Below are 15,479 nucleotides of genomic sequence, written 5' to 3'. Positions count from 1 at the left end.
CTATTTATAGCCTCCATATCTTTGGCCTTACATCTAGCCAATGTGGGACTATTTCATGTCCAAGTGAAGCTTCTTGATTTCAATGTAATATTTTATCTTCTAAACCATTCTTATGTACATACATAACTCTAGAACATTTTAGGTTATTCTTAAATTCTCTTTAAAGTTTTTCCTTCTTGCTCTCTCCGGAATGTAGTGGAATCTTCTGGAACCCCTTTGATGACTCTCGACATTCTGACCTTCTCTAGAATCTTCCATCCTGTGCTTGTCTTGTCGATTTCTCGAATATGGCGGAGCGTGACACTCTCTCTCACTTAAACCCGCAATGCCCTCATTGCGGCTTTCACTGCACCTTCGAAACTGCCTCTTTGGTTTGCCTCCATACTTGGCAACCTTTGGCTCCTCTTTGGTGCAACAACTCTTCCTGGCTGGCGGCTTATCCCTTGCCTCCACCACGTTCCTTGGCACCCCCGAACTCTTTGAGTCTTTTCTTCTTCATTGGTATGAAGGATAGCCAAGTTGTCCACCTTGTCATGTGAAATGCCATCTCTGAGCTGGATTGCCGATAGCGTTTTGGATCCTTGCTTGCTTAACCTTATTATCGGTATTGAGCAAGCTTGACCCCCTTGCGTGATGCACAGACTATTGGCAAATGGCATTGGGAATGCTCTTGCTTGCTCTAAGAAGTTCATTCCCAGGACGACTTTGTAATCATCCAAGGGAATGACAGAGAAGTCTAGATTACCTGACCATGCCCCAATGCTGGTCTTGCCACTCCATCGATTGGCATCTCTGTTGAGTTGATGACTTTGATGGAGCCCCCTCCTTTAGTCATATGCAATCCCAATCTCTTTGCTTCCTCGCTGGAGATGAAGTTGTGGGAAGCACCCGTATCTACCATTGCCCTCGTAGTCTTCCCTCCTATTGTCATCTCCACAAAGAGTAACCCCTTCCCTTGTGGTTTTGTTGGAGCTTGTATCGCGTTCAGCAGTTGAAGAGATCCCACATGTGCCTCCATGCTATTTTCCCTGTCACTTTCTTCTTCCTCCTTGTGACTTGCAAGGAGAGAATTGAGGGCCTTCTTCTTAGGGCAGTCCCTTGCCCAATGAGGTCCTTCGAAAAGAAAGCAGCGGTTTTGATATGGCTTGTTGTTAGTCTTCCCCTTGTCCCTTGCCTTTGTTGGTATTGGTTCGCGACGTGTGTCCTCCTTGAGTTTGCCCTTGTCATCCCCGCATTTGTCAGTACTCCTCTGCTTATTTTCAGACTCTGCTTATTTTCAGAGACTTTCTAGGCTCCTTTGAATAATCAACCAAGCTTTCGGCAACTGCGATGGCAGTGGCAAGATCTTGCACTCCTCGCCTCCTAAGCTCGGTCTTTGCCCAATATTGGAGCCCATCCATGAAGTTGAAGAGAGCATATTTGTTTGACATATTGGGGATTTCAAGAATCAAGCTTGTAAATTCTCCAATGTAGTCTTGAATCAAACCTTCTTGCTTAAGCCTTAGCAGTCGGGCTCGGGCCTCATCATCGGCATTCTCGGGATAGAACTGTCTCTTTAGCTCTCTCTTGAAGTCATTAAAAGTGGACATGGAGCACAAAGCTTTCTCTACATCTCCTTTTTTTATTCTCCACCAAAGCATAGCGATGTCTGAGAGATAAAGAGAAGCAACTTGTATTTTTGCATCTTCATCGGCAATCCCCATTCATCGGCAATCCCCATCGCTCTCATCGCTCTAAAGTATTGCTCTAGTCCCCATATGAAGTTATCTACTTCCCTCGTTTTGTGAATACCTTACAAACTCATAGGTTTTGGAACTTCAATCCTTCTGGCTTCGAAAGTGGGATGGCTTGTGGATGACGCGAGTGCCTTTTTGCACAACAAAATGTCCCCACACATTTCCTCCAAGCTAGCACGCATGTCACTCATCTCTTCCTTATAGGCACTTTGCACCTCTTGGAGCTTCCCTATAAAATCCTCCCGCAACTTAGCCACTTGGCCCATTAAGGTCTCCTCAAGTTGGAGAATCATACCTTTGATTATTGAATGGATGGTGACGTCATCCTCCTCGAGTCCATCAACCTTTTGGCCAAGTTCCTCTACTTGGCCCTCCATGCCATTCATTGCCTCCTCCATCCGAGCAAGGCGTGAATCAAAGCTATGCATGATCTCCTTAGACATCCCATGTGGCTTGGGTGCAACGGGGTCCCTTTGCTCCTGGCGACCTCGTCCTTGAGATGACTCCACATTAGTGGCTTCCGACTCCATCACGTGCTCCTTGACGTTTTTCGCCATTCCCTCAAACCAAAGCTCTGATACCAATTGTCACGGACTAACTTTCCTCAAGTCACCCGTGCGGCTTTAGCGCTCTTTCTTAGCACAAAATTAACCTTACCCCTCACAACACTGGACTTATGAGCCCCAAGCACTCTTAAGAAGAATAATAGAGAGAAATGAATACTTTGCACTTGAATACTTGAATGCTTTTGATTCAATGCTTGGGTGATTACAAATGAGGGGAGGGGCTCTTATTTATAGCCTCCTCCATATCTTTGGCCTTACAACTAGCCAATGTGGGACTATTTCATGTCCAAGAGAAGCTTCTTGATTACAATATAATATTCTATCTTCTAAACCATTCTTATGTACATACATAACTCTAGAACATTCTAGGTTATTCTTAAATTCTCTTTAGAGCTTTTCCTTCTTGCTCTCTTTGGAATGTAGTGGAATCTTCTAGGCCCCTTTGATGACTCTCGACAATCTGACCTTCTCTAGAATCTTCCATCCTGTGCTTGTCTTGCCGATTTCTCGAATATGGCGGAGCGTGACATGCTACTGCCTTAGTGCTTAGTCATATGATTTAGGGGAGGCATCAACCAAGCATCCAATGCATTCTCAAACTAAGTTTGAAAAGGCGTGCACCTTGATGCAATGATAGAGAGCCGTTACTCAAATGTCTCAGAAATACTTGAATTTTGTTTTAATTTTTTTTTCTTTCTTTGTGACATATTTTACACAAATTGTGCTTAATCATTTTCCGTTGATATTAGTTTTTAAAGTTTTGAGTGCTATTTTTGAATCCTTTTTGGATAATCATAAAAGGCAACATGTCCCGTCCCTATTCAATCTTTTTTTGAATCCAAATTTGTTTTCTTTTAATACATTCATTTCATAACCGTTGGTTGATCCATATTGTATGATATTTATAATAGTGGTCTATTATACTTTATTGTCAATACTGTCATTGTTGATTTATAATGAGATACTTTGTTGTCGTTTTCAGGTTAGGTACCAAATTCTATCAAATCATGAATGTATAATGTTTTTACATTTCCCTTTAATTTTTTAAATAATTATTATTGAAAGTTAGGTCTTTATCTATTGCTCTGTTTATTATTTTTTGTGGATCTATTTTTTGATTTTATTTTCAATGAACGAGTCTTTTTATAAACTTATGTGATAGATCTTTTTTTTTTTTGAATGTTCAAATGCATATTTTTCTGGCTATAACGAATACCACTAAGATTTGATGGATAATTTGAAAGATCTATAGAGCTACATCAAATGTTTCGTGCAATAATTCTTTTGAAGTTAGTGCTTATTATTCCAAAGATATTCTAATATTTGTAAATCTGGAAAATAGTTCATCTATTTTACCATATTTTAGAACCATTTTTGTATGGAGAACAATTGGGCCAGATCTTCTGACCAAAATTTGGCTAGAGTTTGTTTTGAGCGGAGTGCAATATATAGACATCAATGAATTTATATATTGCTCTTATCTCAAAGTATGTCAAAAAATTTTGAAACCCTTCATATCCAAATTTTGGTCATGATATCATCTCCCAATGTTTTTCATCATACCCTAATGTTCATCCATATTTTGACCAATGCTAACATTTCTGTATGAATTTTCATCTGATACTTTAAGCTAAGAGGTTTCTAATAAGACAGTAGAGTTCCACAAGGTGTTTGCCTACTGGCTCTTTGAGAATTTATCTTTTGCTTTAGTTTTTGTATGCATTAATCCCTTCACAGAATAAAAGAACCATGCACTTCGTATAGCTTTTATTGTTTTTTATAAAATTTAGATGTTCATACTAAGGTGAAATTAATTAAAAAAATATTGGAATTTTTGTGCTTTATTTGAACTTTTCAGTTTTTTTTTTTCTTGACATCTTTTAACCTTTTCACTTAATGTGGGATTTATATCTGATCTCATAATTCTCCGTTATGCTGATGCAGGGTGCACTGGATGGACCAAAAAATCATGAAGCATACTTGCTGTTTCCAGTTCATCTTGATGGAACTTTGCTAGACAATACTAAAATTATGCAGGAAAAAAAGGAGTTCTTTCCTGCAGTCACTGTTCTGCAGTTATTCAGACAAGTGCGTGCTAGTGGAAATTACTCTCTTATTGAATATAGTAATTGGTAAAAAATTTTTTAGAGCATATGCTATTCAGTGCTAGTGTTAGGGTCTTTCCTTAAAGTGGCATTGCTATGATCTAATCTAATTGTGCCAAAAAGTAGGCAAGGATTAACTAAGTTGTCACCTTGAGGTGCACACTACAATTGAATCCAATTGATTAACAGGATTGATATTTAATAATGAGCTTGGATATCACCCTTAGTAGTGTGCCACTGATGCAGACATTCCTCCCGTTCTTACTCCCCAAGGTTGATCTGAGACATGTGAAACGGTTTAGGAGAATTTTGTTCAAGCTATTCCAACCCCCATGGGCTGGCCCGCCCCCCGTAGGGCTTTATATTTACCTTGTTTAGATATTGTTAGGGGTTTGTTTTGATTCGGGACATATAAATATGTTGTTAATTTCTGGTTTGAAATTTTTGGTGTTTTTATTCATTTTTGTGATTGTTTCTATGTGATTTAGCCCTAATAAGTGCTGTATGATTTTCCTTGTAGAAGTGGTGTGTGTGTATCTTTTTCGAGACTAGTTGGTGGATCTTCCTTGACATTCATTCCGTCAATCATGACATTTCATTTTGCTTCCTACTGTCTTTCTTTAGGATAGTTGTAGGTTAAAGAAATGTGCCACCGCATAAATTTTGAAGATATTTATTTAGATAATCGAATACGATATTAAGACTAATATACTATTTCAAAAGATAGAAATATTATTCTATAATTGATTCAATCACTTCTTAAAGTTTTTAAAATTTATGGGTCCGTGTAAATTAAAGATTTTTTTCATATTTAATTTCGGTAAAACAAGCTTTATTTTATTATGGGGTATGTGTTCCTTATATGGGCAAGTTCTTATAATTAATTACACCTTAGAAGATATCTTCTCCTAAGAATATACATTTGTTTTGATATTGAGAAACTCAATAGTACTACAACATTCTAGTTAGGCTTTATATTTTTGAAATTAAGAATTGTTTTGATTTAAGTTATTTATTTTATTAGAAAGTTAGAATTTATATTATAATAACACGTGATTGTGAAAGAACCCAGGAGATTAGGACATGATTTTGCGAAATGATCTATATCCAAACTTAAATTATGATGAGAACTATTATAATAATAAAACTCAAACCTGTCTAGTGATATACAATTGATTTATTATATCCAATTCCACCAAGAACTGAAATAAGTCCGACTCTATAATCCCGCCTGGAAAGGTTAGAAGCTAAAACCACATAATCGTCTAACACTTATGAAGTCTAGTAAAATAAAAAGCTAGACAATACTATTATTTATTAGAAGAAAGTTGACTTTTACTAGCTTGCAATGCTTTTAGCTAATATAATATATTACAATTTATTAATTTTTTTTAATTTAGTTTGTTTTGACGGTCATGGTTACATAGCTAATCTATTTATATATATATGTTGAATTTTAGAGTTTGAAGATTAATCATAATTTTACATAAACTTCCCCAGGAAGGTTAGCAATCTTTGTTGGTAGATGCTTCCTTATGTATAATGGGTGAAATGTCGAAGGAAGGAAATAATTAACATACAAGTGCAAATGATTTAGTTACTTTAGGATTTCTAATGAATTTTATTGATTAATTTTTTCTGTGAGCTTGAATTGATTTTGTTATTTAAAATTTGATTTAATTTTAGTTTGAGTTGCTAAATTGGGGTATAAAAATTTTCTATGAGTCTATCATACAAAATTCAGGCCAAACACAATTATGTCAAGAAACCTAGAAAGAAACATGCTTTCTATGTGTACAATAAAAAATAAATACGAGCAAAAAAATTAAGCAAGCAACAACAACAACAACAAAACTTTTAATCGACTAAGTGGGGTCAGCTACATGAATCCTTTTTCTCCATTGTGTCCTATTGAGTGTCATATTTTCGTTTAAATCTAAAGATTAATATCACTTTTTTCTAGAACATGCCAAAGTTATTTTAGGTCTTCCTCTATCTTTCTTATCAAAAGTTAAATCTAAAACATCTACTCTCCTAATATGATCATCAGATAGTCGACGTCTTATATGACCATGCCATCTATGATGAATCTCTCTAATCTTGATTGCCGTTAGAGCTACACCAACCCTTTCACGGATATATTCGTTTTGCATTTTGTTTCTAAGGGTAAAGTTACTCATCTACCTAAGCATTCTTATCTCAGTAACAATTAATTTTATGCTTATTTTTAATAGGCTAATGTTCTACACCATAAAGCATTGCAAGTCTAACCACTATCTTATAAAATTTTTCTTAAAGTTTAAACTTTTCTATCAGATAATATGCCTGACACAATCCTCCACTTCAACTATCCAACTTGAATTCTACTAAATACATCCCCATCTGTATCACCACACCTTGAAAAATAGACCCGAGATATTTAAGATTTTTACTCTTTTTAATGACTTGATCACCGATTGTTACAACCGCACCACTAGATCTGCTACTAATGTACTTACATTCCATAGATTCAATTTTAGGTTTACTCAAACGAAAATCTTTAGACTCTAAAGTTAACCTTCATAATTTAAGTTTTTCCCCAACACTTTCTCTAGTGTTATCCACCATAAGAATATCATCCGTAAAAAACATACACCAAGATACACCAAGAATACACCAAGATACATCCTCCTGTAAATGTCTAGTAAGAACATCCATAACTAAAGCAAAAAATATGGACTTGATGTCGATCCCTGTTGTAATCCAACTGAATTTGGAAAATACTTGGTCAATCCTCTTGTTCGAATCCAAGTAACGACTATAATATACATATATTTAATAACTTAAATATAAGTAATATCAACATATTTCTTTTCTAGAGCTCTCCAAATTATTTCTATTGGTACCTTATCATAAGTTTTTCTAAATCAACTAAAATCATATGTAGATCCTCCTTACGCTCTTTGTACTTCTCCGTAAATCCTTTCAATAAATATATAACTTCCATAGTAAACTTTTTGACATGAATCCAAATTGGTTTTAAGAAACCTTTGTATCACGTCTTAACCCATGCTCAATTAGTCTCCCATAATTTTAATTTATGACATATTAATTAAATTCTTCTATCATTTGCACATTCTTGTGCATCATTTTTATTCTTGAAAATAGAAATCAAAATACTCTTCCTCCACTTCTCAGGCTTCTTTTTATTTTTAAACTTTTCCTGATAATTTCCATAGACGGCTGTCCCCACTGAAATTTCCCAATAAGAACAAATTTGAATTTGTCAGTCAGCGTTGAAATTTCTGACGTGGAGAATAAGAGTGTTTCCTTCCCACTTTTTCTGCTTGCATGCTTAATAAATGGACAATTATCTGTACCATCACGATGCTCCTTATAACTTGAAGGGAAGACAACCGCCGTCTCCCTCTGAGAATTACCCACCACGTGGGCAAAGGAGGAGGTTTTGTTAGGTTCAACTAAAGAAGAAGGAAGTTCCATCATAACAAACCAAAAACCTTGTAAGTCGTGCAGAGGCAAAAAAGACTAGCCGAAGAGTTGAGCAGGAACCATAGATGAAATGCGCAGAAGACAAAAGACAGGGCATGAAGTCACAGCTTGGCAGAAACTGCAGCTCGATCCGCGCAGGAAAGAACCGCAGAAGCTCAAAGGCTAGCTGGAAGGCGAGAAGGAGGAGACGACAAAACCGCAGAAGAAGACGCCGAAGCCCTTCGTCATTTGGCGTGAGAGAGCGTCGCCAAGTGTGGGAAACAACGTCGTCGTCGTCCAGCGCGGGAAACCTTGTCGTCGAGTCAGGAATCAAACCAAGGTTTCGCCTGACGACAGAGCGGATTGCCATCTCCAGGGTCGTCATATATATATATATATATATATATATATCTAGCTCTATATGTATGCATGCATGTATGTCGGCATGTATGTTACATATGTACGTGCGCGCGTGTGTGTTAAAATAAAATGATATTGGCTGATGATAAACACCAGATAAATAAATATTACTTTGAGAAATTACTAAATAAGAGATTAAAGAAAGATTTTTTTTTGAAAGAGCATGACAAATATTATGGTGAAATATATTATAGATTGATCTAAAATTAACTTGGGGCTGATAAATATAAAGCCTTTGATCTAGATGAGATATATTGTGATTTGAAAGTTCTTATGGTTGTTGCATTGATTTTTGGCGAACTAATAGTTTTATTAGAATTTTGAGGACTAAGATAATGCCAAATAATTGGAGAAGAAGTATTTGATATCAATGTTTAATAACAAAAATGTTGTTCAATATTGTGCTAACAATAGAGGAATAAGCCTTCCGAGTTATTCAACGAGGTTATGGTCCTGAGTAGTGGAATATAGATTCATAAAAATTGCATCAATTTTAGAGAATTAATTTATTTTCTTGCAAAAAAAAATTTGCTATAGAAGTGATTTTGGTGTTAAGACAATTGATGGTGAATTATTAAGTGTAAATAAAAGAACTTCATATAATCTTTACCGATCAATTTTTAATTTAATTTTTTAATTTGTATTTGTTTTTAATATAATCATTGTTGATCTTGGGAATGCATATTATTATCACATTAATTGATTTCCGATTTTTAAAGTAGAAACTTGTGTGATTTTATTAAAAAAAATGGAGTATTGACTAATATTAATAGTTATGATGTGACCCTAGAGTTTGCAATCACTATAGCTTTCTAAGAAGGATTAGCATTGCATTCATATCTTTTTGTATTGGTTATTGAGATGTTTATAAATACTATTGAAAGTAGTGTTCTTTGGTGCATGCTTTTGGCATATGACATCTAATAAAATCAATGAAAAATTAGAATTGTGGAGGAAATGTTTAGAATATAGGAGCCTTTTAATTAGTCGGACAAAGAACGAGTTTGTAATGTGTAATGTTACTTGGTATGATAGTAACAACTATCATTCAATATTTTTAGAAGATATGGTGATACATAGTTGTCAAAGACTTGGGTACTTTTGATCTATTAAATAAAATAATGATATGTAAATAATGATAGCATTTTTAGATTGAAGGCTGGATGATTAAAATAGAAAATTACCTCAAGATTTTATATGATAAGAGAATAACATGGATGCTTAAAGGCAAATTTTATGAAATCATATTTGTTCCAGTGATTTTATTGATCGGAATAATTGGCTTTAAATATGTCATAAGTGTGATGGAAATGTAAATGTTAACCTAGATGTGTGGCAAAATTAGGAACGATAAATTAAGGAATGATTATATTAGTGAAAATGTTGGAGAAACATTTGTGGAGGATGAGGTGGTTGAAAATAGACTTTGGTGGTTTAGACGTAATCTGCCTATCATTTGATAAAATTCATGTTTGAGGATTATGAATTAAAAAGGTTTAACATTGTATTAATAGAAGTTGTTCAATTTATATGTGATGAATAGATTTGAATTTCAGATAACCCTCAATAGGAACAATTTAGAAAAGAGGATTCTTCTTGTTGGCCCCTAATAGTTGGAATAAGTCAAATGATGATGAATTGATGATAAGATGTTATTGAAAAGCTCATTAGCAAGTGTTTTTCTCCACTGGATAATTTGTCTTTGTATTTGTGCTCTTTTGTTTCTATCCAAGTTGGTGAAGATGTTAAAATGAACATAAGTCTCTTCTCTAATGTTTTCATCCTTGCTTTGTTCTCCTTTTTTTTCACTAGCACGTGTTATTAATGTTGATTTGCTTGGATTATATATTCCATGCAGGTTGCTACTCTTATGCTTGACTGTATACCATGGTCAAGAAAGGTTCATGACTGGGAACATTGTTGGGCTGGGGAATGACTATTTGTAACAGGCAAGGGGACCATTGTTGGGATGATCATTAGGGGATAATACTCTGACATCAGTTGTGAAATAAGACTTGGTTCCTGATATACTAGTTGTGGTTCCTAGCCTTTGGTTTCAGCTGTTGAGTTGAAGGAATCTATCCATTTCTGTGTTAATCTTAACTCAGGCCCTTGATATTCCACCCTCCTAACAAAAGCCCCTTTAACGTTGCAGATATTTTTAAATGATTTAATACAAACTTCAAATTGTTGACCTCCTACTAATGTACTCATTGTCTATTTGAAGAGATAATAAGCACGATTATATTGCTATTTGGCATTTCATTTATGGTGAATGCAAATTTTAGTCCATATTACTGTATCATGGATGATGATATTGATTTGAAAGTTTGGAAAAAATGACACTTCATTCAGCAATTCGGCTAAAACTTTATACCGCAAAAATATAAAAATTCAAACTGCAAAGTAAGTTTTTAATCTATCATATGGGGAATGACACCTCTGAAGTTTGAATAACTAACACAACAGGCATGCTTAAACTAGGACTAGCTAGAAACGTATGAACAATGAAATATGCAGCATGCAGATTGGATAAGAATTTTCTTTCCCAGTATCATTTTTTCTAGATAATGTATAACAGTTCAGCATGCTCTAGTAATCATTCTAAATTTCATAATTATCAAAATAAATATTGCAGAAAGCTCGTTCCTATCGGGACAATAAATAGCTTTTGTTGAGCTACTCTTCTTCATCTGTATTAGACATGATTTTCAAGGTGAGCTTATAGTCAATGCCATCTTTTACCAGCTGTGTGCAGGATTGAAGCATATGCACAATTTTGAACCGCCATATGCTCATAATGATGTCAAACCTGGAAATGTTCTCCTAACAAAAAGAAAGGGACAACCTCCTGTTGCTATTTTAATGGATTTTGGAAGTGCGCAGCCTGCTAGAAAGCAAATTTGTTCACGTTCTGAGGCGTTGCAGTTGCAGGTACTTTTGCTATTCCTTATTAAACTTGCATTTAGCACAATTCACACATATGATTGTTTATCTAGATTGGACCTTTAATTTTCTTGACTTTGAATTTCACTGGATATAATGAGAAATTGTTACTTTCCAGTCAGGTAGCTGCATTAGTTCTTGTTCCTTATATTATTTCTTTCAGTATTTTTCAAAGACTTTCCTGCAGATAACTTATGATGGATCACTTATAAGAATGATTTTGTTGAAGTGAATTGAGGCACTAGAATTTAATTGTTCTTGTCAATACATGAGAGTACTAGGGCCAAAATCTTTTTGTCAACAATTTAAATGTTTGTTTTAGTGGTTTGAATAAGTTGTCTTGTTTTCCGTGACTGACCATATATTTTTGTTGTAATATCACAGTTACAGAAGTTTTAGAATTACACCTTTTTTAACTTGAATTGAATTGCTTTTTCGGTAATATTACCTTTGAATTATATCAAGTGTCATCTCCATGTGTAATATCTTTTTATTCTGATGTTGGTTTTTTAGCCTTTGAAGACATAAGAGTTTTTTAGCCTTTGAAGATTTTGGAGTTTAGTAAGAGAGCCAGAAATGATCATGCACGATTTCTTGGTTTGAGAATATAATTTAATGATCGGTCAAGTTGGATTGAGTTATCTGTGAATCTGAGTCTTGATTAGCTGCTGATGTTAAACGGTGAGCATATTAATTGAAAATTTTTAATATTTTCTTCAGTCACTATGCAATTCTGCCGGTTCCCAAAAACTTCTGAATATGTATCTCTTAAGCCCGTTTGAATGACAAGTCCTACCACACCCTATCCATTCCTACAACAATTTCTATTCATAACTCTAAATTTTTAAAATCTAACATTTCTATGTCCATAAAAAATTAACTTTGACACCTACCATCAAAATTTAAGCCACCAACTAACCTTTGGTTTGCAATATGTCTGCCGAAATCCTAATCGAGAGAAAAAGACATCATCCCATTACGGAAAAACACTCGATGAGTTATTTAGGAGATCACTATGGAGGATATGCAGTGAGAAATCCTCCAGCTGCAACAAAGCCTTGTCACCTTTGAGAGGAGAAGACTTAGGGTCTGTTTGGGGCAGCTGTTAAGGGCAGCTGTTAATTATTTATATTTATAATCTGCTGATAAAGAGATTATTCTGATAATCTGACTTGCTGCAGATTATCAGAATAAGCTGACTTGCTGCAGATTATCAAAATAAGCTGACTTGCTGCAGATTATCAGAATAAGCTGACTTGCTCCAACTAACCTTTGGTTTGCAATATGTAGCCCCCTAGCGTCGGATATCCAGCATCTCTCAAATAATATTTTCCTGTTATGAAATACAATATTAATTAAAAATTAGAAAATGAAGTACATGCATCAGGATATTATAAAATTATAAGTGCATTAGGATGAAATAATTTATGAAAAAGTGGTGACAACAAAATGAAACATTAGTATGAAATACATATAGTGAAGAAAGCATCAAGAAAATGACATAAATGAAATACATAATATCAGGAAATGAAGTACATAAGTTGAAATACGAAACATCAGAAAATGAAGTACATCAAATGAAATACAAAGCAGCCGGAAATGAAGTACATAAAATGAAATACATCTAATGGCAGGTTAATACAAAATAGTCTCATTCTTCTACTGAAACACGTAAATATTCAATGCGCAGCTCGGGCCGTATGGCCATGAACATTTGTCTACGAGTAGGGTCCTCAAGTTTTTTAATACATTTTGCCTGAAAACGCATATCAACAACTATTTCTGGAATAGTGTCTAAAATGGCAACACAGTCATATCAACAACTACTTCTGGAATAGTGTCTAAAATGGCAACACAGTCTCAGCTGATGCTGTCTGGGGGAGGTGAGCTAAAAAAACAACAATTAGTTCATGAAATGAGCTTTTTAGAAAACTATCCTTCTCTTTCTTCATCCTGCCAAGCCTAGGCCTTTTGGACATGAAACTGGGAACTAGACTCTCCCATCTCTTTTTGGTTAATACTAGGCCCTTCTTCATCAGCTATGACCTGTTCAGGTGACAAGTCATTTGTTATTCTTGAAAATCCCAATTCACTTGGGTTGAATGCATTCTTACCAGTCGCGATAACCCCCTTAAACATTATGCCCAGTTTTTCCTCGAATTCTAGCTCAATTCTGCACTGCCTATATTTTTTGGCAGTTGACATTACCTGAAACATAAGACATTTATTAGAGGGGATTAGGCATTAATCAAAAAATAATGAAAGTAACAAAATAAGTTTGTATTTATTACCTCCAATCTTTTAGACCACCATTCTTCGGGAGCATTGATAGTTGGTTTAATGGGATCCCAACCCAATCCGGTCGATCCACGTTTCAGCTTCTTCCATATTTTCCATTCTTTTTTCAATTGGTCCCATTTGTTTTTGAATTTAAGTCTGTCGTAATCTTTTTCTTAGCAATATTTTGCCAACCTTTCTTATTAAAATACGTGGTTGGTCTGTTCCCCAGTTCAATTTCCTTAATACATAGATTGCAAAATATATTTGTAATTTATTTATCCCAAATTTCGGAGGGACCCCCTTCAGTCGCCTTAGACATTGAACTCTAGGGAACAAATGAACATCAGTTCCTTTTCCTTAATACATAGATTGCAAAATATATTTGTAATTTATTTATCCCAAATTTCGGAGGGACCCCCTTCAGTCGCCTTAGACATTGAACTCTAGGGAACAAATGAACATCAGTTCCTTAACCTATGAAATTATCCTTTGCAATTTCAAAAAAATAACATATTATAAATAAACACCGACAACCAACATCATTTCCACAACGTTTCAATTTACAAATAAAAAAAAAACAAGTAAATAAGAGATTTATGTGGTTCGACCAATGACCTACATCCACAGAAGGCAATCCACGAAATTTTTATTAAGAAAATTTGTAAGATTACATAGCTACGAATAAGCTCTCAAATATGTAAGCTTACTATAACATGCTCTCAACTAACAAACTCCATACATATAACACTCGGCCAGCCTTAAAAAAAAAAGGAAACCGAAAATTGAATTTTGAAGGATTTTTTCTGTGTGCAATTTCAAGAGGAGTGTCGAATGCAATCCAGCAAGCAACAGGGCTGGCAAATGATTGAAGATAAAGGAACATGCGTACCCCAACATCTCTTCCAGATAAACTTGCCAAGTTTCATAAACTTCTTTTTTGGTAATGAAGAAACGACTTATAACACTTCATAGGAACCATCAACATCAAAGGGAGAACACCACAACATGCAATTCTTCCTCCCTTTTCTCCCTTTGGTGATAATAAAAGTCCACCAACTAACAAATAAGAATACAATTACAAGAAGAGGACGGGGATAATGAGGATGAGGCTTTTCATGTATGCTAAAAACCGAATGTCATTTGAAAGCCTAACATAAAGCACAAAGTCTCGCATATGCATATGAACAATAAACCGCATATGAACAATAAACAATAAACCAAAAGCAGGTACAACCAGTAAATTCGGATCCTTGTATCGGAAAGACCAAGCAATCATTAGTAGATCCCTGTATCGGAAAGATCAAGCAAACATTGTCATTATGTATTGTACTTAACTCCCTAATGCTATAACCATTGTCATTGTTAACATAAACCGAAAGATAAGAGTATGGAATCCTTTCAATGGCAAGGTAGATATGGGTTTGAAACATTAGAAATACAAGTTATTAAGCTAGCACAGGAGAATAAACAATATCGTAATAATTTGAGATGCATTTTCATGAACCAAGCCTCAATCTTCAATTATATAACCAAATCAATTTTCTTAGCTTGCATCAAAGTCATAATCCATACTAAGGACGATGGCATTTGCCACCAATGGGGATTGCAATGAATAAATATATATGCAGCACATAAACAGTAATTAATAGCAACATTTTCATGAACCAAGCTCATACCTATGTTTCCTAAAAACAGGAATTAATTGCAGCTCCTATAAATAGGAATTAATTGCGGAATTAATTGCAGCTCTTAAGCATTTTCATGAACCAAGCAGCATTATTCCTCACTCTATGAAAAAGTACTTGCTTTTCCAATTGAAATAATAAGAAGAAGAGTAAAGATATTGTTCTTCGGTCATGAAACAACAGATAAAAATCGAAACGAGCAGTAAAAATCAAAACGAAATTCGGCCCCGATATAAGGAATTCATTCCAAACTTTTCTTCACGCTCAGCAAAA

The 15,479-nt window shown here is 34.8% G+C and overlaps 1 protein-coding gene across 2 annotated transcripts in view; it reads left to right on the top strand.

Moving 5' to 3' along the window:
* Nucleotides 1–15,479, top strand: part of LOC110018305 (serine/threonine-protein kinase 16-like) — a 78,759-nt gene that overhangs the window by 15,572 nt on the left and 47,708 nt on the right. For both annotated transcript variants that reach the window (XM_020715575.1, XM_020715574.1), the window contains exons 4-5: nucleotides 4,247–4,390; nucleotides 11,044–11,229. In XM_020715575.1, coding sequence (XP_020571234.1) covers nucleotides 4,247–4,390; nucleotides 11,044–11,229 — 330 coding nt within the window. The remainder of the gene's footprint in view (nucleotides 1–4,246; nucleotides 4,391–11,043; nucleotides 11,230–15,479) is intronic.

The sequence above is a fragment of the Phalaenopsis equestris genome, unplaced genomic scaffold, assembly GCF_001263595.1.
Source record: "Phalaenopsis equestris unplaced genomic scaffold, ASM126359v1 Scaffold000008, whole genome shotgun sequence".
NCBI lineage: Eukaryota > Viridiplantae > Streptophyta > Magnoliopsida > Asparagales > Orchidaceae > Phalaenopsis > Phalaenopsis equestris.
Note: the sequence above shows the minus strand (reverse complement) of the source record. Positions and strands in the feature narration are given on the sequence as shown.